This window comes from Barbatula barbatula (assembly GCF_947034865.1).
Source record: "Barbatula barbatula genome assembly, chromosome: 20".
Classification (NCBI taxonomy): domain Eukaryota; kingdom Metazoa; phylum Chordata; class Actinopteri; order Cypriniformes; family Nemacheilidae; genus Barbatula; species Barbatula barbatula.
Genome location: NC_136783.1, coordinates 14,581,414 through 14,608,112, shown reverse-complemented (window position 1 = coordinate 14,608,112; position 26,699 = coordinate 14,581,414). Strand labels below are relative to the sequence as shown.

The 26,699-nt window shown below is 39.3% G+C and overlaps 1 protein-coding gene across 1 annotated transcript; it reads left to right on the top strand.

The window, feature by feature from the left end:
- Window positions 1-9,231: 9,231 nt before the first annotated feature.
- prdm2b (PR domain containing 2, with ZNF domain b) lies at window positions 9,232-20,874 on the top strand. The gene is made up of 8 exons (XM_079483109.1): window positions 9,232-9,414; window positions 11,285-11,405; window positions 12,082-12,185; window positions 12,298-12,450; window positions 13,013-13,139; window positions 15,163-15,267; window positions 15,822-20,401; window positions 20,600-20,874. Exons 2-8 carry the CDS (start codon window positions 11,291-11,293, stop codon window positions 20,621-20,623), a joined length of 5,208 nt encoding a protein of 1,735 aa, XP_079339235.1. The 5' UTR covers window positions 9,232-9,414; window positions 11,285-11,290; the 3' UTR covers window positions 20,624-20,874.
- The last annotated feature ends 5,825 nt before the right edge of the window (window positions 20,875-26,699 follow it).

The following is a 26,699-nucleotide window of genomic DNA, read 5'->3' as shown; positions in this document are numbered from 1 at the left end:
TGCTTATTTCAATATCAAAAAGGTAGTCATATTGCACAGTGCCCAAAGTCCCATTGAATATGGTCACACGGTCTATCAATAATGCATCACTTACAGTTACAGTCTACACAAAGTACAAAAAAAGAACATATTAGTTAAATTATGTTCACATTTTTGGACCAACATGGCCCATTCAACAATGTGATTTTCGACGGTCCAAGCTTCGCCAGCCCACTTGCACCGATGGCCCACCGTTACGCTTTTTATGCCTCTCCCAAATCTGACCGCGGTCAAGCCAGCCGCAGTTCGAAAATACACGGTCAAGCCAGCCGCAGTTTGATTAATTATGCGCGCATACTTCGTAAACTACGGTAATTTCTAGAAACACCGCTTTTAAAGCTTTATTTAAATGCGGATCGTCTGTGTGTCTCCTCAATATTATATATTGCGTTTTACGTTTAGAATTTCCGTAATTGAAGAACATTTTTATCAGAATGTTTGCTTATGCATGTTGTGAAAGCAATGTCTCCGTCTGCAACTTTTGTTTAACAGTTACTGTTACTGATATTTCCATCAAATAAAACGGGTTAAAATTGTTTTACCTGTAGCCTACTCCTGTGAAATTATTTTTTTAATGTGTATCCTATAGTAAATGTGTTGTAAGTGTCTAAATGATTAGCTACAAAATGCAAATACATTATTTTAATACAGTAACATGAATTTGTACAAGTTTAACTGTGTAATGGCTTTTGAAAGCGTATTATAGCGTTTTGAAAAACCATGCTTTCATACTATAATGACTTATAACTAATGGTAATGGTTTACTGTAGCATTTGGGAGAAATTGTCATTTATCCAATTTAAATGCCTATAGAAACATGATTTCCAATAAGTTTCACAAACGGATGGTCGGATCCTGTAGGGGGCATCCCATACTATATGCACACCATATATGGACTTATTTTACTGTGCCGTTTGGGAGAAATAGTCATTTTTCCACTTTAAATGCCTATAGAAAAATGATTTCAAATAAGTTTCACAAACGGATGGTCGGATCCTGTAGGGGGCATCCCACACTATATGCACACCATATATGGACTTATTTTACTGTGCCGTTTGGGAGAAATAGTCATTTTTCCACTTTAAATGCCTATAGAAAAATGATTTCAAATAAGTTTCACAAACGGATGGTCTCTTCCTGTAGGGGGCATCCCACACTATATATACACCATAAATGGACTAATTTTACTGTAGCATTTCAGAGAAATTGTCATTTTTCCACTTTAAATGCCTATAGAAACATGATTTCCAATAAGTTTCACAAACGGATGGTCTCTTCCTGTAGGGGGCATCCCACACTATATATACACCATAAATGGACTAATTTTACTGTAGCATTTCAGAGAAATTGTCATTTTTCCACTTTAAATGCCTATAGAAACATGATTTCCAATAAGTTTCACAAACGGATGGTCTCTTCCTCTAGGGGGCATCCCACACTATATATACACCATAAATGGACTAATTTTACTGTAGCATTTCAGAGAAATTGTCATTTTTCCACTTTAAATGCCTATAGAAACATGATTTCCAATAAGTTTCACAAACGGATGGTCGGATCCTGTAGGGGGCATCCCATACTATATGCACACCATATATGGACTAATTTTACTGTAGCATTTCAGAGATATTGTCATTTTTCCACTTTAAATGCCTATAGAAACATGAATTCCAATAAGTTTCACAAACGGATGGTCGGATCCTGTAGGGGGCATCCCACACTATATATACACCATATATGGACTCATTTTACTGTAGGATTTCGGAGAAATTGTCATTTTTCCACTTTAAATGCCTATAGAAACATGATTTCCAATAAGTTTCACAAACGGATGGTCGGATCCTGTAGGGGGCATCCCATACTATATGCACACCATATATGGACTAATTTTACTGTAGCATTTCAGAGATATTGTCATTTTTCCTCTTTAAATGCCTATAGAAACATGAATTCCAATAAGTTTCACAAACGGATGGTCGGATCCTGTAGGGGGCATCCCACACTATATATACACCATATATGGACTCATTTTACTGTAGGATTTCGGAGAAATTGTCATTTTTCCACTTTAAATGCCTATAGAAACATGATTTCTAATAAGTTTCACAAACAGATGGTCTCTTCCTCTAGGGGGCATCCCACACTATATATACACCATATATGGACTTATTTTACTGTGGCATTTCAGAGAAATTGTCATTTTTCCACTTTAAATGCCTATAGAAACATGATTTCCAATAAGTTTCACAAACGGATGGTCGGATCCTGTAGGGGGCATCCCATACTATATGCACACCATATATGGACTAATTTTACCGTAGCATTTCAGAGATATTGTCATTTTTCCTCTTTAAATGCCTATAGAAACATGAATTCCAATAAGTTTCACAAACGGATGGTCGGATCCTGTAGGGGGCATCCCACACTATATGCACACCATATATGGACTAATTTTACTGTGGCATTTGGGAGAAATTGTCATTTTTCCACTTTAAATGCCTATAGAAACATGATTTCTAATAAGTTTCACAAACGGATGGTCGGATCCTGTAGGGGGCATCCCCCAGTATATGCACACCATATATGGACTAATTTTACTGTAGCATTTGGGAGAAATTGTCATTTTTCCACTTTAAATGCCTATAGAAACATGATTTCCAATAAGTTTCACAAACGGATGGTCGGACTCTGTAGGGGGCATCCCATACTATATGCACACCATATATGGACTCATTTTACTGTAGCATTTGGGAGAAATTGCGATTTCCCCCATTTAAATGCCTATAGAAACATGATTTCTAATAAGTTTCACAAACGGATGGTCTCTTCCTCTAGGGGGCATCCCACACTATATATACACCATATATGGACTTATTTTACTGTGGCATTTGGGAGAAATTGTCATTTTTCCACTTTAAATGCCTATAGAAACATGATTTCCAATAAGTTTCACAAACGGATGGTCGGATCCTGTAGGGGGCATCCCATACTATATGCACACCATATATGGACTAATTTTACTGTAGCATTTCAGAGATATTGTCATTTTTCCTCTTTAAATGCCTATAGAAACATGAATTCCAATAAGTTTCACAAACGGATGGTCGGATCCTGTAGGGGGCATCCCACACTATATATACACCATATATGGACTCATTTTACTGTAGGATTTCGGAGAAATTGTCATTTTTCCACTTTAAATGCCTATAGAAACATGATTTCTAATAAGTTTCACAAACGGATGGTCTCTTCCTCTAGGGGGCATCCCACACTATATATACACCATATATGGACTTATTTTACTGTGGCATTTCAGAGAAATTGTCATTTTTCCACTTTAAATGCCTATAGAAACATGATTTCCAATAAGTTTCACAAACGGATGGTCGGATCCTGTAGGGGGCATCCCATACTATATGCACACCATATATGGACTAATTTTACCGTAGCATTTCAGAGATATTGTCATTTTTCCTCTTTAAATGCCTATAGAAACATGAATTCCAATAAGTTTCACAAACGGATGGTCGGATCCTGTAGGGGGCATCCCACACTATATGCACACCATATATGGACTAATTTTACTGTGGCATTTGGGAGAAATTGTCATTTTTCCACTTTAAATGCCTATAGAAACATGATTTCCAATAAGTTTCACAAACGGATGGTCGGATCCTGTAGGGGGCATCCCATACTATATGCACACCATATATGGACTAATTTTACTGTAGCATTTCAGAGATATTGTCATTTTTCCTCTTTAAATGCCTATAGAAACATGAATTCCAATAAGTTTCACAAACGGATGGTCGGATCCTGTAGGGGGCATGCCACACTATATGCACACCATATATGGACTAATTTTACTGTGGCATTTGGGAGAAATTGTCATTTTTCCACTTTAAATGCCTATAGAAACATGATTTCCAATAAGTTTCACAAACGGATGGTCGGATCCTGTAGGGGGCATGCCACACTATATGCACACCATATATGGACTAATTTTACTGTGGCGTTTGGGAGAAATTGTCATTTTTCCACTTTAAATGCCTATAGAAACATGATTTCTAATAAGTTTCACAAACGGATGGTCTCTTCCTCTAGGGGGCATCCCACACTATATATACACCATATATGGACTTATTTTACTGTGGCATTTGGGAGAAATTGTCATTTTTCCACTTTAAATGCCTATAGAAACATGATTTCTAATAAGTTTCACAAACGGATGGTCGGATCCTGTAGGGGGCATCCCCCAGTATATGCACACCATATATGGACTAATTTTACTGTAGCATTTGGGAGAAATTGTCATTTTTCCACTTTAAATGCCTATAGAAACATGATTTCCAATAAGTTTCACAAACGGATGGTCTCTTCCTCTAGGGGGCATCCCACACTATATATACACCATATATGGACTTATTTTACTGTGGCATTTGGGAGAAATTGTCATTTTTCCACTCTAAATGCCTATAGAAACATGATTTCCAATAAGTTTCACAAACGGATGGTCGGATCCTGTAGGGGGCATCCCACAGTATATGCACACCATATATGGACTCATTTTACTGTAACATTTGGGAGAAATTATCATTTTTCCAATTTAAATGCCTATAGAAACATGATTTCTAATAAGTTTCACAAACGGATGGTCGGACTCTGTAGGGGGCATCCCATACTATATGCACACCATATATGGACTCATTTTACTGTAACATTTGGGAGAAATGGTCATTTTTCCACTTTAAATGCCTATAGAAACACGATTTCTAATAAGTTTTAAAAACGGATGGCCAAAATTGTCATTTTTCTGCTTCAAAAGTTATAGACACATTAATTATAAACTGAAAGGTACATTCTCTGAAGAAATTGTAAAGTGGTGCTAATGTGGCAAAATGCTGGTGTTGGGCTAGGGGGATGACCATTCAAACCACTTGTGAAACAGCCAACCCCCATGTCTCTACGATGTTCTGATGCAAAGATGAAGGTTTTGCTATTGGCCCTAACAGTTGCTAAGCTAAGCTGTTTGGTTGCCATGGGCGTGGCTTGGCATTAAACAATTTATAAAACTCTGAGGTATAACTGAAATTAACCAACTCCCATGTCTCTACGATGTTCTGATGCAGAGATATACATCTTGTAAAATAAGTAAACCTATTTGGTTGCAATGGGCGTGGCTTAAAAGCTCCACAATGATCCTGTGACAGACCAATTGAATGCCTGAGTCAAATGAGACCACCCCCTTGTCTCTACGACACTGTGTGGACAAGATATCAATGTGGGCCATTTATAATGGAAGTCTATAGGATCGGTTGCTAAGTCCATGTAAATGGCTACTATGGGCGTGGCTTCATATCTTTTTGAAGTTCCTGGGATGCTGATTCGTTGCCTGGTACTGCTAAGTTATATCATGCGGGACATTTTAACTCCTTATATGGGCATCCATTATAGTCAGTGGGGCTTTTTGGGGGGGCTCCTACACCCCAGGGGTGCAACTTACACCCCATTGTGAGGTATGTTCTTAAAGGGCCTGCCAGCCTCTTCAAATGTCGTTACCAGCATGTTTCTCAACGAAATTCTCGCTCGGAGCTACGACCCGCCGAAATTTGTCGTAAAGTTAAGTCAATGGGATTTTTGGGTCGAGTTTTTGCCCCCCTATCATACCCCCTACGCCTGATCGCTTATAAAAGTCATAGCTCACCATTCCTCAATAAGCTAGACGATTTGTTACGACTAGTTACGGGCTGAAAAAAAATGTCACAATAATAATTATTTGTGCATATTGTGTGGAATGCCCCCTACAGGAAGAGACCATCTGTTTGTGAAACTTATTAGAAATCATGTTTCTATAGGCATTTAAATTGGGGAAATCGCAATTTCTCCCATATGCTACAGTAAAATGAGTCCATATATGTTGTGTATATAGTGTGGGATGCCCCCTACAGAGTCCGACCATCCGTTTGTGAAACTTATTAGAAATCATGTTTCTATAGGCATTTAAAGAGGAAAAATGACAATTTCTCCGAAATGCTACAGTAAAATGAGTCCATATATGGTGTGCATATAGTGTGGGATGCCCCCAACAGAGTCCGACCATCCGTTTGTGAAACTTATTAGAAATCATGTTTCTATGGGCATTTAAGGTGGAAAAATGACCATTTCTCCAAAATGCTACAGTAGAATGAGTCCATATATGGTGTGCATATACTGTGGGATGCCCCCTACAGGAAGAGACCATCCGTTTGTGAAACTTATTAGAAATCATGTTTCTATAGGCATTTAAAGTGTAGAAACTACAATTTCTCCCAAATGCTACAGTAAAATGACGCCATATATGGTGTGCATATAGTGTGGGATGCCCCCTACAGGAACCGACCATCCGTTTGTGAAACTTATTAGAAATCATGTTTCCATAGGCATTTAAATTGGGAAAATCGCCATTTCTCCCAAATGCTACAGTAAAATGAGTCCATATATGGTGTGCATATAGTATGGGATGCCCCCTACAGAGTCCGACCATCCGTTTGTGAAACTTATTAGAAATCATGTTTCTATAGGCATTTAAAGTGGAAAAATGACAATTTCTCCCAAATGCCACAGTAAAATAAGTCCATATATGGTGTATATATAGTGTGGGATGCCCCCTAGAGGAAGAGACCATCCGTTTGTGAAACTTATTAGAAATCATGTTTCTATAGGCATTTAAATGGGGGAAATCGCAATTTCTCCCAAATGCTACAGTAAAATGAGTCCATATATGGTGTGCATATAGTATGGGATGCCCCCTACAGAGTCCGACCATCCGTTTGTGAAACTTATTGGAAATCATGTTTCTATAGGCATTTAAAGTGGAAAAATGACAATTTCTCCCAAATGCTACAGTAAAATTAGTCCATATATGGTGTGCATATACTGGGGGATGCCCCCTACAGGATCCGACCATCCGTTTGTGAAACTTATTAGAAATCATGTTTCTATAGGCATTTAAAGTGGAAAAATGACAATTTCTCCCAAATGCCACAGTAAAATTAGTCCATATATGGTGTGCATATAGTGTGGGATGCCCCCTACAGGATCCGACCATCCGTTTGTGAAACTTATTGGAATTCATGTTTCTATAGGCATTTAAAGAGGAAAAATGACAATATCTCTGAAATGCTACGGTAAAATTAGTCCATATATGGTGTGCATATAGTATGGGATGCCCCCTACAGGATCCGACCATCCGTTTGTGAAACTTATTGGAAATCATGTTTCTATAGGCATTTAAAGTGGAAAAATGACAATTTCTCTGAAATGCCACAGTAAAATAAGTCCATATATGGTGTATATATAGTGTGGGATGCCCCCTAGAGGAAGAGACCATCTGTTTGTGAAACTTATTAGAAATCATGTTTCTATAGGCATTTAAAGTGGAAAAATGACAATTTCTCCGAAATCCTACAGTAAAATGAGTCCATATATGGTGTATATATAGTGTGGGATGCCCCCTACAGGATCCGACCATCCGTTTGTGAAACTTATTGGAATTCATGTTTCTATAGGCATTTAAAGAGGAAAAATGACAATATCTCTGAAATGCTACAGTAAAATTAGTCCATATATGGTGTGCATATAGTATGGGATGCCCCCTACAGGATCCGACCATCCGTTTGTGAAACTTATTGGAAATCATGTTTCTATAGGCATTTAAAGTGGAAAAATGACAATTTCTCCGAAATCCTACAGTAAAATGAGTCCATATATGGTGTATATATAGTGTGGGATGCCCCCTACAGGATCCGACCATCCGTTTGTGAAACTTATTGGAATTCATGTTTCTATAGGCATTTAAAGTGGAAAAATGACAATATCTCTGAAATGCTACAGTAAAATTAGTCCATATATGGTGTGCATATAGTATGGGATGCCCCCTACAGGATCCGACCATCCGTTTGTGAAACTTATTGGAAATCATGTTTCTATAGGCATTTAAAGTGGAAAAATGACAATTTCTCTGAAATGCTACAGTAAAATTAGTCCATTTATGGTGTATATATAGTGTGGGATGCCCCCTAGAGGAAGAGACCATCCGTTTGTGAAACTTATTGGAAATCATGTTTCTATAGGCATTTAAAGTGGAAAAATGACAATTTCTCTGAAATGCTACAGTAAAATTAGTCCATTTATGGTGTATATATAGTGTGGGATGCCCCCTACAGGAAGAGACCATCCGTTTGTGAAACTTATTGGAAATCATGTTTCTATAGGCATTTAAAGTGGAAAAATGACAATTTCTCTGAAATGCTACAGTAAAATTAGTCCATTTATGGTGTATATATAGTGTGGGATGCCCCCTACAGGAAGAGACCATCCGTTTGTGAAACTTATTTGAAATCATTTTTCTATAGGCATTTAAAGTGGAAAAATGACTATTTCTCCCAAACGGCACAGTAAAATAAGTCCATATATGGTGTGCATATAGTGTGGGATGCCCCCTACAGGATCCGACCATCCGTTTGTGAAACTTATTTGAAATCATTTTTCTATAGGCATTTAAAGTGGAAAAATGACTATTTCTCCCAAACGGCACAGTAAAATAAGTCCATATATGGTGTGCATATAGTATGGGATGCCCCCTACAGGATCCGACCATCCGTTTGTGAAACTTATTGGAAATCATGTTTCTATAGGCATTTAAATTGGATAAATGACAATTTCTCCCAAATGCTACAGTAAACCATTACCATTAGTTATAAGTCATTATAGTATGAAAGCATGGTTTTTCAAAACGCTATAATACGCTTTCAAAAGCCATTACACAGTTAAACTTGTACAAATTCATGTTACTGTATTAAAATAATGTATTTGCATTTTGTAGCTAATCATTTAGACACTTACAACACATTTACTATAGGATACACATTAAAAAAATAATTTCACAGGAGTAGGCTACAGGTAAAACAATTTTAACCCGTTTTATTTGATGGAAATATCAGTAACAGTAACTGTTAAACAAAAGTTGCAGACGGAGACATTGCTTTCACAACATGCATAAGCAAACATTCTGATAAAAATGTTCTTCAATTACGGAAATTCTAAACGTAAAACGCAATATATAATATTGAGGAGACACACAGACGATCCGCATTTAAATAAAGCTTTAAAAGCGGTGTTTCTAGAAATTACCGTAGTTTACGAAGTATGCGCGCATAATTAATCAAACTGCGGCTGGCTTGACCGTGTATTTTCGAACTGCGGCTGGCTTGACCGCGGTCAAATCTGCGACCTGACCGTCCAGTTACATTGGGAAGCTCCAGTGTTCATCCGCCATTTTCAGCACACTGGAAAGCAGGTAGACCCAAAACTGCACAGTGCCGGTGAAAACAACAGGTAAGTGTTTCATGAAAACCTGCTCACGTTTTATTTCATTCCACCCATTTGCTTCGCATCACTGAATGGCTCGGAAGCACCTTGCTCGGACGAAAGAGTTGCGTCGCATGGCACTTTGAGTGAGTGGCCGGATTGATGATAATAATAAAATGGGTTTGTCCTGCCGGCTCTCATCTCTTCTCAAGTAAGAGCTCGGAGACATTGTGTAACTTTTTGATTTCTTCTAGAACATTCTGTACATCAAATCATGCGCGTGTGTTTTTGAGCGCGATGCGTGTTTGTTTGCTTCAAACAGCCCTGCATGAATAAACCACTTAACCGGGTTATTTCACGAATTAACATCGTCCATGACACTCATTTTAGTCCCGTTTTAAATGTATTTGAGAGTTGCTTTGCATATAAAAAGCACACGTGCTTTACGTTTTATTTTTCGTTTCTTAAGTTGTTTATCACGTGTGTATATGAGTAGCCTATTTCCAGTACATCACAACGCATGCGTAAATATGCGAGTGCTGAATATAAGAACTGTGAAAACTTCAATTTCTCATTCATCTTTTGCTTTTATTTATCGTATTATTACACATTTAACGTACAGTTCAAAATGAGATCTTGAAAACGAAGACGCACAACTCCGTACAGCAAAGGAAAAGTGGGGGTGTTGAGATGAAATGCAAAGGAAAAGTGGAGATGAGGAGATGAAATTGCTCCGGTGAACTTTAAGAACACACTGATGTCAAGTCATATTTTTAAAGGTGGTTAAAAAAATGTCCATGTTAGAGTTAATCCACACAGCTATATAGAGGAGCCAAGTCATTTTGTACATATGAATTTTTAATCACTATAGTAATTGAATGGAAAGACTACGGACCAAGATGAAGCCTTCTTTTTTTGCTCTGTGTAAGCTTTTGTAAATGAAACCTATTTTTTAACCTATTTATTCAATTGGATCCAAGTGTAATGGTTTACTTTTATCAGCAAACATGCATCTATGACAAAACCCTAAAGACGAGCAGTCAGAATTTTGATGTTTTATTTAATTTCCGAAGCTTGTTTTCACTGACTTTCTGTTTTATGTATACGTGTGCGCCCATGTGTAAGGCAGCGGAAGCTGAGAAGTCTGACCTGCAGACTTACGTAATGCGTCACGTCAGAGATCCCCTGTCAATTTCCCCTCATTTTCAGTACCTGTCATCCAAACCTGATGATGGTGTTTTACTTCCCGTCCTGCCAGCTTCTGTTATTGCACCATTCTTAGACCAAAAAATCTCTGAAGACCCATAATAATAAAATGGATCACACATGACTGTGTGCTTGGCTGAATTATTTAGCGTTTTTCGAATGGGTTTCTCACAGGTGGTTTGTTTAACCTTGGGGTTTGGCGTAATGCTGGGTTCATGACACATAGCTTGTAATGATAGTGAGGCCCCTGGTAATAAGACACTGTCACTACCAATAAACTCAAGTAATGAGAAGTGGCTGTTATCCGTCTTGCCTCTGACTAGCATTATGCATTGGCTGAGAAAAGCCAATGCATGAACCACAGCACGCTGAACCACAGTCATTCCATTCTCTCTGTCTTTGAGATTAAACAAGTCCCTTCCTGCGTTTTAAACGTGGAGGATTTCTTATCTGGTCCTTTATTAAAAATGCAGCTCCTATTTTTCCGTTTTATAGATTTCATGAAGTAAGTAAGGTCTTAGGAGACCCAAAATTCAGTCACGTGTGAAATCCTAAGGTATGGCGGGATTAAAAATCTTGCTTTGGGAATTGGTTAAAAAAATGAATATCTCTGCTGGAACAGCAGGTATCATGAGCACTGGGTGGCTACAAAAAAATACTTTGTAAAATAAGTGTTTGTTTATTTATTAAGGTCGTAATGGCTTTGCCTGGAGGAGCATATGAAACGTTGAATGACATCCCAGCTCGTGTGTGGAGAGGTCTGCCGAACAGCATGAGGCTGGGACCATCAGCTGTCAACCCAAATCGTATTGGTGAGTAGGATGACATTGTGAAATAATCACATGTAAAATATTTGTATATGAATCTATTGAATTAGGTATGAAATGACTTTTAAACTGCATTCAAGAGAATTGTTAACATTTGTAGTATTAAATGTATTTGTAACTCTGATGGCAAAATATAAAGTTGGTTTCCTTGCATAAAAAGGTGCAATTTCTTATACATTTTATGGTGTACCTTACTAATTGTGTTTTTACTTTCAAATAATATTCACTGTTGTCTGCTGGTTTAATTGGTCAGGTTTACGGTCCTAAAGAACTAAGAGTTGCCATTGGAACTACAGGCTTATTTTGCAGCAGTTAAACATACTTTGGTGGTGCCCTAAAAACAGATAAATGTTTAATACAGGACACTGTCTGTGGTTATCACAAAGTGTTAGTTTCATTTACAGAGATGCAAACTACTCCGCTTTCAGCCAACTTCACCTTTTGTAATCACTTGAAAGGGGCATTAAAAAAAAAAACTATGGAAACTTGAAAATCTTTAATATTTATAATGCATTTATTATATACATAATGCATTTTACCACATACCACAAGAAACTCTGAGTGTCTCCACTTTGTCACCACCATGTTTTAAATCCATGTGCTTTACATAAAATTTCTCTTGACATGCTGTTGCTGTCTTTTTACATGAAACTTTTTACAGGTGTCTGGGCATCAAGACTAATACCTAAAGGTAAACGGTTTGGACCATTTGTAGGAGAACGAAAGAAGAGATCTCAAGTAACCAGCAATGTTTACATGTGGGAGGTTTGTCAAAAAAATCCCATAAAACATTTACTGCAGTTTCAGGCCTCAATTTACTGATGAGCATAACATTTATTTAGTCTATAATTAAATCACATTATTTGACCATCACCAGGTGTATTTTCCAGCCTGGGGGTGGATGTGTGTAGATGCCACAGATCCAATGAAAGGAAACTGGCTGCGGTATGTGAACTGGGCGCACTCCTCTCAAGAACAAAACCTTTTTCCTCTGGAAATCAACAGAGCAATTTACTACAAAGTGTTAAGGGTAGGACACATTTTATGTAGATAAAATGCATTGGATTAGAATTAGATTGGTTGTGTAATTTAACATGGAAAACAGAACGCTAAACGCATGTATTGAATAAAAATGGGTTGGGGCACATTGAGACCTGTATGTTTAAAAATGTACGGATACCTAAAATATGATTACCGTGACCCCGAATGTATTTGGGATATTTACACAACACTTCAAATGTGTGGTTATTCTCCGCTAGGAGTGCTTTTGTAACCGTACGAGTAAAATAAAATGTATTTTATCTAACTTAATGAAATCACTTTCATACATTTTAAATGTGGATTTTGTATCCTAAGACTTTCTCATAGAACTATGCAGATTACTTCTGTTACATACATTTTATTTAATATGAATAAGAACGTAATGTAAACTGACGGCTAAAAACATTTTTTATTTATTTGTATAAGCTCTCTCCTATTTGTTATGAGGGTCTTTCCCTTAATGCCTGCCACAGCGTCAAGGCCTAGATAATATTTCCTCTTATGGCATACCAAAAAGATGGACTCTTATTGGTCCGTGTCCTTCCTGTCAGCCAATCGGACCGGACGAAGAACTTCTCGTGTGGTACAATGGGGAAGACAATCCTGAGATAGCAGCTGCATTAGAGGAAGAAAGGACTAGCAGTCTGAACAAGAAGAGTTCGCCCAGAGCGAAGCGAGGTAGTATTAAAACGGTGTCTTCCTTTGCTCGCATTGAGCGTTGTGTCTGTATAAGTATCTACTTTATATCCGAAAATCTATGTTTAAGCTATTTGGACGTGTTCGCAGTCGTCGTTAGCTCGAAGTCGCTAGTTAGCCACCTGGCTAATCGCATATTTCAAACGCAGGTTATTGATAAAGAAGAAATCATGGCGCACGATGGGGTTGTGTGTTTTATGCTGAGTTGTAAATCCATTTGTTGAATAGTAAAACAGTAAAAAATATAGCGCAGTTTCGCTCATGTTGATGGACAGGTCACTTAGTCGCCTCACAGTGAGGCTGCGTCTTAAAATACAGTAAGATGCCCAACTAGACTGCATTTTTAAGCATCTTAGGGGCGTCTGACAGCTCGATTCGCAACAATCGATTCGATCGAGCCCACGATGCACCTATAACGCTGCCTAGGTCGGTTTTGAGCCACAGCCCATGTCTGACAGAAATGACCTTCCAGACCCTCCTCGTAAAGGAGTTTGAATGAGACTCGAGACGTGTAATAAACAGTCTCACTTATAAAGTCTCAAATATGAAAGTCCCGTCTTTTGTGCTGTGCATTGGTACATAACCCATTTTATTCAATTGTCAGTTGACTCGTGAAATAAATCCTTTGATCTTTGTATGCACTTTGGGAATTTGTAATCCATTTTAAGTGGGTGCATCTGATCTGAAAAGTTTTCTGAACAAATGTAACAACGACAGGACACCTCACACTTTCTCAGTTTCTAAAAACATTTTCGTTTAATGAGAATACCACAAAGTTATGTGCATTTTTTGGAATATGGCTTATACATAAGAGCTAGAAATATTTAAATGTTGAATCCATAGTTTGCTGTCATGTATTCTTAAAACAGAAGAATATGACATAGAAAGGATCATTTAGTCTGAATCTTAAGGTTGATTAAAGGTTGTTGGGAAAAAGCAGTTTGATTTTCTGACTGTCGCTATGCTTTTCACTTCGAATGGATGTTAGTATATGAAAGTTTAAGCTTAATACAGACGGTGCTTGTTTAAACGGTGACAAGGATTTCTTTTGGAAAAGCTCTGACCTTTTTTGAGGTTTCCTTCTGTCTGAACCATTTGTCTGTTTTCACCTTGTGAGAGGCAAGGTCTTGGCAGGGTGATCTCTTGTACTACTAAACTCCTATAAATTTATATTTTGTCTAAGTTGCTTCATGTTTTTAGAAAGCAAAATCTAAATAGTCTTCGTGAAAATCATTTTTAGCAAATGTCTTTGCATGCATTAAAGGTATGATTGTTTGTGGATATCAATACAAAGTCAATGCACATTCAAAAATATTGACAAGTAAAAATGAACTCACAACAGTGAGTACATAAATGGAATGGATTACTAGAAGAGAAAAAGGATGTCAATGTGTGTGCTTAGGAGACCTAGTTAGTAGCATTTGTCTGTTTATGAATCAAGTTTTATAAGATGCTTCTAGATGACCTTGTCAGAAGGACAGCATCTGATAGCTATTTTATTGCCGCCTTTAACACGTAAAGATGTTATCCCTGTAATCTGCGCAAAGAGATGAACTTGCATCAAATTTATTATAAGGTTAATTTTATGCTGTTGTTTTAAACGTATTACTTATATTCACTAAAATCACTACATTTTTAGCATTTAACAAGTATAGATATTGTGGGCATGGATATAGAGCGATTCTGAAGTAAGCATGGTACTTTTTAAATTCTTATTTCATGCACAATCCTGCTCTCACCATAGCAGTCATTCTGGTTTTGTGGTGAAAAACAAGCTTGAAAAAGAAGGTCATGACATACTACTTTTGTTTGGGATCGTGCAGGTGGAGCTCTTTATTCTAGTAAATGTAAAAGGTGTTTTAGAGTGTTCTGTTGGTAGCAGTTACGACTACTTTAAAAGTCTGACAGGAAATGTTTACTTTAGATCTCCACAATGATAGCTTTTGGTTGACGTTATAGTTAAAAGTGGTCTCTTAACTCAGAATCTTCTGATGCATTTTTCTAGCAAGGAGGAAGCTTTTGGATAAAAACAGACTGGCTGATTTGGGTGGATTCTGTGATCCAAGTGCTACAGAATCCTCAATCACAGAAATGCGGGACTCAGAAGAAGGTAAGAACCCTCTGGTGGGGTTTTATTTTGTTCATAAGTATCTGTTCATCCTCCATTTTATATTTATTATAGATCACATTCGTAGTGGAACATAAGACAGTTACAGATAAAAATCATCAGCTTCACTGCTCGGCTTGTCGTTTAAAGGGATAGTTCACCCCAAAATAAATATTATGAAATTTCCTCTTGTTGTTTCAAACCTGTATGACTTCTGAAGACTGGGGTAACTGAACAATGGCGATACCCATTCACTTTTGTTGTATGGGCATAAAACCAATGCCAGTGGGTACTGCCGTTGTTCGGTTACCAACATTCTTTAAAATATCTTCTTTTGTAGAAGAAAGTAAGTCATACTTCCATAGCCATTATGAGTATGACTTACTTTCTTCTGCAGAACACAACAAATATATTTTAAAGAATGTTGGTAAATAACCAGAAGGTGAATAAATGATTACAGAATTTTCATTTCTGGGCGAACTATCCCTTTAAGCAGCCTTTACAATCAGAAAATAGCATACTGTATTTTAAATAAGTATACATTTCTTGTTGTCCAGGGCTTAATGGCGAGGAAAGAACAGTGTCACCCTCCGAGTTACAACAGGACAATCCACCTTCCCAGTCATCCTCCACAGAAGAGCAAAATCGAGCCCTGTCTGATGCTCCAACAACAGAAATGGATCAGACAGAGGAACTGGATGAGGAAAATACAGCGGCTGAAGGACATGGAGGACAACTGCAGAAGTTAAATAAGAGCCCTCATCGCCCCTCTGAAGCAGAGTCAGTTGATGGCAATGAAAAGTCTGACCTGCAAGTGGAGACTGGCAGCCTTGCAGAAGATGACTCTGAGAGTCCACTTTGTGACACCGAGTGTGGCTCTTCTTTAGCGAATCCTGAGTTAGAAGCAGAAGGGGAATTCGAAGAGGACGCCCAGGGAGGAACGTACCCCTGTCAGCACTGCGAACGTCATTTCTCCACCAAACAGGGTCTAGAGCGCCACGCTCACATTCACACTACTTCTAACCATCAAACACATACTTTTAAGTGCAGGTACTGTACCAAGCCCTTTGGCTCTCAGGTAGGCAGGCGTAGACATGAACGAAGGCATGAGAATGGAAGTAAAACTTTAAATAGGCCAGGATCACTTACTGGAACAGCGTTTCTCCACAGTCCCTCCGCACCCAATGATTCTGCTACCTCCAGCAGCGTCTCCTCTCCAAGCCAAGCGACTGTTATGAGTCCGCAGAACGGTCCACCTCACCAAAGCTCTGACAGTCTGAAAAAAGATCCTGGTGCTGATTCGTACCGGCCTTTTGTAGTGGATGAAAGCGGAGAGTCAAAAGAGCTTCACCGTTGCAAGTACTGTAACAAAGCATTCAGCACACACACCAACATGCGCAGGCACCAGCGCAGAATCCATGAGCGGCACCTTATGCCGAAAGGTGTTAGGAAAAAAGGCATGCTTATGCCGGATGGCTCTTCCCAACAGCAGCATCAACAAAGTCAGTCTGTTGCGGTTCAGGAAGAGTCGCCAAGTGCCAGTCCACCACCTGTTTATGTGCCCAGTGTGGATACAGAAGATGAAGGCGAGAAGGAGGATTATATGGTTGACATCTCGAACAATATTTCTGAAAATCTCAGCCATTATATAGATGGAAAGATCCAGTCCACGAGCACAGTAAGCAACTGTGAGGTCATAGAGGTCGATTCAAGAACTGCAGCATTGTTTGGCCTTGATGCTCTCATTATAAATCCTAAACCAATTCGTCAAGCCCTTAAAGTTGAAATGCGGACTTGTCCAGTGAAAGACGTTTCGTGTGCAGCTCAATCAGTTTCTAGAAGACGAACGGCTACGCCGCCGTTGCTGCCGACTGTCAAAGTGGAGCCAGAAGCTGGGTCGTCATCTTCCTCCCTCTCTTCACCTTCCTCTCAATCCCCTTTGCTGGTTGGAAACATTTTCCCCCAGTCAACAGACACGCTAGCTTTTCCAAAAGAAAAAACGGTTTATCTTTCTCCAAAACTTAAACAACTGCTGCAAGCTCCAGATGGTCAAAAACCAGCCATAGGTCTCGTTGCAGATAGCCATAGATTGACCACCCCACTTACTGTAACTTCACTGCCTGCTGTTCAAGGGCGATTTAAAAGAAGAACCGCCTCACCTCCCACTACCGTACAGAATAGCCCTTCGCAAAGAAACGACAGTATAAGCAACACAACCGGGGTTTCTTGTTCACTGAAGGTGCCAAAGATCGAAAGCCATTGCGTGTCCAATGCCTGGAGTCCATCCAGCCAAGGTCATGGTGATGCCATGAACCTAACCGGAAATGACTGTTCTCCTTCAAGAAGTGGTGGAAATTCGTGTAATCAGCAACCGCTTGACCTTTCCAATTCCTTTAGTAAAACAGACAGTACTGCAAGCAAAAGTACCGGAGAGTCTGTACTAGACTTAAGTATGAGTCGTAAAAGTGTTGTTGATGAGGGGAAAACAAGCTCAGCCATCCTGCCACATGTAAAGAGGAAGAAACCCAACACCAGCATTTTAGAGAAAGTGCTGATGAATGAATATGCTGGTTTAAGCTCCCCTGGGGAGCAGGAAGAGAGCTCAAACACTCTCGAAAGCCCTGATGCTCTTTCGCCTTCGGAGAGTGCCACGGGCATGGAGCCGTCTAGTCCCGGTTCAGAGCACCTCGCTTGTGAATCCACCTCTCCTCCCTCATTGACCCCTATGACTATTAATCCATCTTCTCCTTCATCTTCTAGTGTAGCATCATCAACACCACCTCCACCTGTCCTACCCTCTGTCCCTTCTCCTCTACCATTCTCCTCACATCATGTACAGATGTCAGACACTGCATCACTTTCCCCGTTCCCTATGTTGTCCCCCAAGGCTGTTGACCACAGTTCAGAGGAAGGTTCGGATACAGCCAACTTAACAGACACACACCACGATGCATTAAATCCCAATGAATTGGACCAAACTGCTGAGCAGTTAGACACTGCCATTTGTGGATCACCTCAGGATACGAAAAGACATTGTAAAGCAGAATCCTCCTCAAAGTCTCAAACACTACTCGAGGGCTCAACCCATGATACTAAACCTCAGTTGTTAAAAAATGCAGATGAAGCATGTTGTTCTAACTCTGAGCGGGATACTGCCTGTGAAACCAGCCAAAGTCGTTCCTGTGAAGGAACTTTGCCTCATGACCTCGATATTAAAACAGAAGGGCGACCCAAATCAAAGTCTTCTCATTCTACCGTACAATCAACCCCTAAAAAGAAATCACTCTCACCCCCTGAAATGCAATCCACTCAGAAAACAATAATAGATTATAATTTAGTCGAAGAGGATGCAGGGATAAAAGAGGAGCCGGATGATGTTGCAGAGAACGACAACAGAGTTTCTGCATCACCTGGAACTCCTGCTAGAAACTCAAGTTGTGAAGAACTTGAAACCCCTGAGAAAGAGACATTCATCAAAAGTTTTGTGTGTAACGTCTGCAAAGAGCCATTCCGCTCCATTAAAGACCTCAGTGGCCACATAATAGAACATGCATCTGAGTGGCCTTTTAAGTGTGAGTTTTGCGTGCAGTTATTCGGGAACGCTACCGCTCTTCTCGAGCATCGTTCCTCTCTTCACGGGGTTGGGAGAATTTACATCTGCTCTGTTTGCTCAAAGGAGTTTGCCTTCCTCTGCAATCTCCATCAACATCAAAGCGACCTACATCCGAGTCAGGCTTGCACTCACACTGCCGTTGAAAATGGCAAGCTCAGACCTCAGAACTACACCGATCCTGCTCAGGCAAATTTGGAGAAAATGTCCAGTGACACCATTGCTGACTCAACTGCTGGTGCCCCCTATCAGGATTCTTCTGAGGAGCAAAGCAATAGTGACACTAGGATGACGGGAGACAAAGAAAATGGCCACGAGGACCCGACAGAGGAACTGTACACTACAATAAAGATTATGGCATCTGAGGCCGGTAAACCGAAAGGTCCAGATGTACGGCTTGGAATCAATCAGCACTACCCCAGCTTTAAGCCTCCGCCGTTCCCTTATCACAACCATTCACCTGATGGTTCGGTTGCTTCAGCAACTCATTTCACTACACACAACATCCCACAAACTTTTAGCACTGCAATTCGGTGCACAAAATGTGGAAACGGCTTTGACAACATGCCCGAGCTCCACAAACATATATTAGTCTGTGCTAATGCTAGTGATAAAAAGCGTTACACCCCGAAAAAGAATCCTATACCTCTCAAACAGATCGTAAAGCAGTCTCCCAACGGTGTGCCTTCTACCACAATAGCTGCTGCTGGACAGAATGCCTTCCGCAGGATGGGTCAGCCGAAAAGGCTTAACTTCAACCAAGACATCTCCTCCAAATCAAAGTTAACAGCCTTGAACAAGAAGAAAAACCAGTTGGTCCAGAAAGCTATATTTCAGAAGAACAAGTCTGCTGCTTCTGCAATGAAATCAACAACCCAGGTCAAGCAAGAGGAGACCCACAAAGTTCATATGTGCCCATACTGTAGCCGAGAGTTTACGTACCCAGCCAGCCTCAATAAGCACATCGCATGCAGCTGTCCACAGAGACCCATTCCCAAGAAGTTGAAAAAAGGAGCACTGACACCTCAAGATAAAAACATGAATCTCCGGAGTAGAGCCACTGACTCTGAAATCAAACAAGAGACAGGATCTGGTCCGGGCACTAAGACCTTAGGGAAGACAAGAGCACAGAGCTCAGAGCCTGTTGAAAGTGACGCTAAACCTGCAAATAAAGGAAAATCGCCTCAGGTACGCACCAAGAGGCCAGCATTGAACGCAGATGCCACTGCCCCCCAAATTAAAAAAGGCAAAAAGAGCAACGACCCACAAACATCCATAACCTCTGTACCTACTGATGACACTTTGACACGACCACAGTCAAAAATGCTACGGGGACCCAAAGATGTTGCTGTGAAGAAAGAGGCTGTAGTGAAAACAACACAGTCTAAGAAGGAGGATCGTTTTTCGGTGAGGTCACGGGAGAGGATGGGTGGGCCGGTCACACGTAGCACCCAGATGGCTAGTGCTTCAGCTCCTGTGGAAGTGAAGACTGAAGAGCCCTTAAACCATGAGCCAGAACTGTCTGAGGTAATATAATGTTTTGTGAAACAAACTACATGTCATATTTTTTTATTTGTTTGAATTTTATAATGTATAGACAAATAAAATGTAATAAATAAATATTTTAAGTTAATGCATAGCTAATGCACTTATGAATGTTAAACGGTATAGGTGTATGTTGCTAACATGTTCAATTTTATAATTTATACATTTTGTTTATTTCAGGAGTCTTTGAAGTTGGCTAGGTAGAAACCAACATCCTTTAAAGGATTGCGTGTCATTGTCTGGACGGGGGAGTGTATTCAACAAAATTTGAATATCTTGATCAGGGCCTGAATGTTCGGTTGGGGACTGGGAGTTCTTTCCTTTGACATACTTTTGGCCCCTTGGAAGTATCTTCTTGGTGCACTTTTGTAAACAAGCCTTTGGATGTGGAACCCCAAAATGGATGAAAAAATATGATTAATAATAAATCTATATCAAACATATTTTATGATTTATAAATGTTGACCTTTTGGTTTTGTAAGGTGTTGCAAGAGGCAATCATTTACCAGATGCTCTTTTTTTAGATGGGCTGTTTTTCATCTGTAAGGTTATCCAGCGGCCTCCTAATGCATGTGCTCCGTACACAGTATGATCGGATTGATCTTCTTTTTCCAAGTCTAGACTCCGTTTTGACCTGCTCCTCTTTTACTGAGAGAAATTATTTGAAGAAGAGTATATATATATATATATATATATATATATATGTATATTTAAGTAAATGCAATCCTCCACAGGGTTTGTTTATCTTAAGGCTCTCATCATTTGAGAGGCTTTTCTGTTTTACTTTGTTGTTGTTTTGTTATAGTCAATGAATTGAGCTGTTTGATACAGTCAGAGTGAGCAGGAGAATTGTTTGCTGTTAGGTGTTCTAACTTCACCTGAACCAGCCAAAATCTTAAGCCTTTTTCGATTTCTTTCCTCAATGTTTTTAATCTTCAGCATTTACAGCAGGGCTGCTTGCCATTAAAATGACACTAAACCTACAACTGCGAATGAAGAATTTTTCTTCTGCACTGGCATGGAAATGAATTGAAACAGTTGTAAGTCCATGAATAATACCCACATTGTTAGCATATTAGTAATCTGAATGATCAGGTTGCTCGTTATTAATTAAAAGCACTTTATTTAGGCTAATTTGCCTTTTATGAATATCCAAAAGTGATGTGAAGCCATTTTACATTGTGATGACACCTGCTTGAAAAATATGTAAAACTAGCATTAATTTTCACTGATACGTTAAGTGACAACCACCTTCCAAAGTTTGCTTCCAGCCTATTAAGACTGTTAATGTGTCATTTTTTTAAATATAATTTGTCCGTTTTTGCCTTGTAGCTGTTATAAGCACACAGCTTGTGTCTCTTCACCCACCGCATTACACAAACATCCTGTTTTTATTGTTTCTCATTTTTATAAAATGGACGAGGCTTACGCTTTAATAGAACATCTAACTGGACTTCTTGAAATCTTTAGTGGTCTACCTCCTGGCAAGCTTTGAACTGATGCGTTTTCTGCTTTTGGACAGTGTGATCTTCACTCCCAAGCCTGTCTCTGTCTGTCATTTCCACTTCACAACCTGGACAGATCAGAGGTCTGAACAAGATCCTTATGCTTGAAATGTTTTTTAAGCAAGGCGCTCGAAAAAGAACTTTTTCCAGATTTTCATTTTGCAGTATATCTTTGCTGTCCTGCATTGATATATTTTTGAGAATGCAATGTTGACGGTGTTTTGTGATAATCCTCACAAATGTAAAATGCATTGTTCTCAATGATATATTAAATAGTTTTTTTCTTCACGTAGATACAGTATGATTTTAGTTTGACATTATTTGCTTCAGAATAGGTCTAGAAATGATGCAACAATTATATAAAGAAATAAATTAGCAATATTTATGTTTGATTCCATATATAAAGGTAAAATATCCACAGGCTGCTATTTCCAATGCTTACCTTGCACGTTAAAAAATGACTTCCAGTGTTATTTAAGAATGCAACCACCTGACTTGTTATACTGTACTGTTTCTATTGAAAGCTTGATCTCTCCAGCAGGACCAGATGGCTGTGTTGTTTTGTATTGTTTCTTTCAGAAAGTCATCTTTAACAAACCAACAAAAAGAATAGATGTCTCTTTGATAGCAAAATCTGTCTAAATACTTCTGAAGCTGTAAGTTACCTTCCTATGTGTCTGGCGTGACAATTTTCTAATGAAAAAATTGAATACTGTGTAGAGTTATGTGCCAATACACAGGATAGATCTTTGTGTAACGGGGAAAGTACATCTTGTTTACGCTTTCTCAATGCCACAGTTCTTTATGGTTCCTCCGTGGGCCAATGGTGTGGTTTATAGTTCCTCCATGCTGTGTTTGGGAGAGAAGAGATGCACAATGCTATGCTCACCCTGACAGCATGAAATATCACCACACTTAATCCCGATTGCTGTGCAAGATGGCATAGCTCTAGTAATAAAAATGCATCCTCGTCCAGCTTCCAAGCTGCTCTCTGTACTACATGAGATGCTAAATGAAGCTAAGATATACACATTAAGCACAAGGAGTTTGACTTTTAAACTGATTAAAGCATTCATCACATCACTTGATCATCAAACATGTGGTGTGCCATCACATATTTTAAAAGGATAAAAGTTATTTGTAAAACAAGCCAGTGCCATTTTGTTTTTGTGACGTAGGAGTATTGTATGCCATCATGACTGTCAAGGTCATTCAAACACACTTTTACATCTTTATGCGCATTTTGTTCGGGTTGAGAATCTCTTTATATTCATGACTAAGAAACATTTATTTATTTATAATATTTGAAAATATTTTTTACATTGAAAATGAAAACTATATTCACGAATAGCTTGTATACACTCATACAAGCTGCAGGGAAATTGATACTTGATACCAAATCAAACATTTTGTTGATCATTTTCAACTATCCCTTCAAATATATTAAGACGATTTCAAGCGCTCTCTGACTTATATTATATTGCTTTATTTATCGCAGCAAAGTTATTCTCTGTGTGAAAAGATAGCACTGTGAATATTGTTGCTTTTTATACTGGGTAAAATGATCTATACATGTTATCTCGTGTTGGGAAACATAATAACAGTGAAGATGGAGAGAACCTCACTCCTCTGAGGAGAAAGCTAGATCTGTTTTGACAGAGGAGCATCTCTACGTTATTCTTCCCAGTTGACATCTGCATGTCTCTCTTGTTTGCGTTCGGAAAGCTTTGGTGAGACTGAAGCGATGATTTAATGCTCCAGACACTTTGCGCATGTGTCGTCTGTCACTTTACAGCTGTGAAACTTGGAAGCGCCATCGTGTCACAACTCAAACTAACTCAATTAAACACTCAATTAACGTGACGCCATCAGCTGACGTTGCGGTTATAACGTTATACGTTTGTAGCGTCATTTTTGTTGCAAAAAAACTGAGGTTTTTGTGCTTGGTTTTCCTCATTAATAGTGCATTGGTGATTTAAAATGTTATATTGAAGTGTTTTTGAGTCCAGGGATTTCCCCATTTGATGAGGAGCTGCAGCTTCCCAATATGGCTGCCGTGTCAGCTGATTTACCTCCATATAGGTTAGATCACATGAAAATGTACGTTTAAGAATCCATCAGTTTTTCTTCAGATGTATACACCCGTACAGAAGTGACACGATTCCGGTGGGTTTTGTGGAGCCTCCGAAGTGGCCCGTGCTTTCAAAAGAGGTTTGATCTCCGTTTTATTTTGCCATGGTTTGATTTGTACTGGTCCAAAAAAACGTATAAAACGTTATAAAAGCTGACAGAACAGCCAAAATAATAGTATTCATTGTAATATTTGATTTGAATTGTAATATAATTTGTAATTTTAACATGTAAATGTTGCCATATTTATCTAAGCACTTTCTTTGTGATTTTATCATAGTAAAAGTATATTAGTAGCCGTGTTTTTGCTGGACCAGGTTTACTTCAAAGTTTAAATGCGGTTAATAAAACCATGTACCAAAAATACAAACTTTTTAAAATATGCGTATGCTTTTTATAGGCTTTAATTTGATCATGTTCAAATCCTTTAGCAATTTATTAAAAAAATTCGATCACGCTTTTATTATGTAGTACAGTCGATATGAGAGTGTGCCGCACCACCTAGAGGTGAAACAGGGTCATTGTAAGGATGTGACTGCCCTAGTTCTAAAATCATATTCACTTTACCACATTCAAATGTACTGTGTCAATGATACACGCGATATTCAATCTTACTGTATATAAAGGAACGTACATTTATTGACCGATTCCCTTACTTGGCCTTAATAAACCCATGGTTGTAAATCCCCTTGACCACCCTTAGTTGAGTTATCTAAAAACTTTTTCTCCATCCTCCTCTCTCTCCTCCAAAGCAAGAGGAATTAAAAGTAGAGCTGCAAGAGTTGCAAAAATCTCTTCCCTGCAGCAGCTCCTCTTACGAAACGTATCAAGTTAAAATGAGAAGAGAGAGAGAGAGAAGAGAGAGCAATGAAAGGGAGGGGTAGAGCTCAGGCAGAGGGAGGAGAGAAGAGTGCACGCACATCGGATAAGAGCATAACAAACGGCAGTCCGCCCTGAGTCTGGGGGACCAAAGCTTTCTCACTCAGCAGGACAGTGTGCCATAGACCCGGACCTGCTTTCAGCTTCAGCCCTTAAGCTTCCACACAACTCTCTGAGACTGGACAAGAATGCAGGCAGAGCTGCCAGCGACGCGCAACCTCAACACATGATCACAGAGCAGCTGGAAAGGCAAGACATCATTGCTCTTATTATCCCGCTTCGTGCTTTCTATCCGCGCGTACGCTCTCGCTCTCCCTAGAGCACACACAGACGCACTCCCTCATTACCTTGCATGTTGTGTGTGGCTATTTCTCATCCCAAACCTCTGTGCTATTCTTAAACAGCTGCAACGTTGCTCCAGTGTCCTGCTGGTTTTCAAAGAAGACTGAAGTGCCATTGCTTTTCTGCCCGACGGTTCTGACGTGCAGCTCACGGAGTGATCCGTCTAGTCCAGTGGGACATCCCAGCTATGGAGGACACACTCACCTGTACTCCCACCACCTTCTCCCAGGTATTCGGTCGCCAAGGGCAACTAATGCAAGCTAGTAAGTATGTTATATGGACCAACCCAGGGGATTGATGATTTTTTGATATAGTTGTGAAGTATTTTAGATAAAGATCCTTTTAGTCTCTTATCTGGGTCTGTTTTTAGTCAGCAAGATGTAAATGCCGCTTGTGTTTTTATGACAAACCTGACATTTTGCAAGGTTATTTCTGCAGAATGTCAAAACGTAGTGTACAGTTGTCCGTCAGGCCCTAAGGCAGAAAAAATGAAATGAACTGGCCCTGGCTGAGTGCTTGCTTACGTTCCGTGAAAGCTCCGCTGGTGAGCCCGTGGTCCACTGCAGATCATCATCTCTTAAGCACCCAGCATGCAGAGAGAGAAGCAGCCTGTGTTTCCTGCCGCTTCAACCCTCTAATGAGCTGCACACAGACAAGAAATGTGACGGCTGGTGTGTATTTTTCCTTGCTTGTGGATGTGATCTTAATAAGTCAGTCACGAGGGCCGGGTGTAGTATAAAAACATGAACGTTTTCATGGTTTTTCAAAGTGCGTTGTTATGGAGAAGCTCACTGGTGAAATTGGGAAAAGAATTCATTGACAGCTTCATAAATATTGTACTTCTGAGCATTGATGAATTATGCATTTATCTATTTAAAAACGAGAAAGGGAAGAAAAAAGATTCTATAAATAGAGCAACTGAATCATGCTGGTTTGTAAACTTGTGTCTCACACACCGTACTTCTGCATTTAAAGATATCTTACATGGATCATGTGGCGGCGGTCTCTAAAAACGTACTAAGATATTTCCGAACTATGTTCTGTTCTGGTCTTTATATAGACGAACCACAGATTTCGCGGAACAAAGAGCATGCCAACCTTATTTACGTAACCTTATTTTATTAAAATATGAACTAAAAATGCTCTGTCCCCATTTTCTTGTCCCCATATTCTTGTTTTTCATGTTTTTAATAAATCACCCTAAAAATCAGTTTTCCAGATTTCAGATTTCCAGAATGCTTTTGGCAGTACCTGTGACTTGCATCGTTTTGTGTGGCTTATGTCACGCTTCTAAACCACATTTTAAAACTTCCAGCTTAAATTGAATTAAATGGAGGCTCTGAGAAAATCTCTGTTATTCAAACAGCAGTTTGTAAATGGCAGACGTACTGCTGGTAATGACAATCCAAGCGGATTTTAATTGG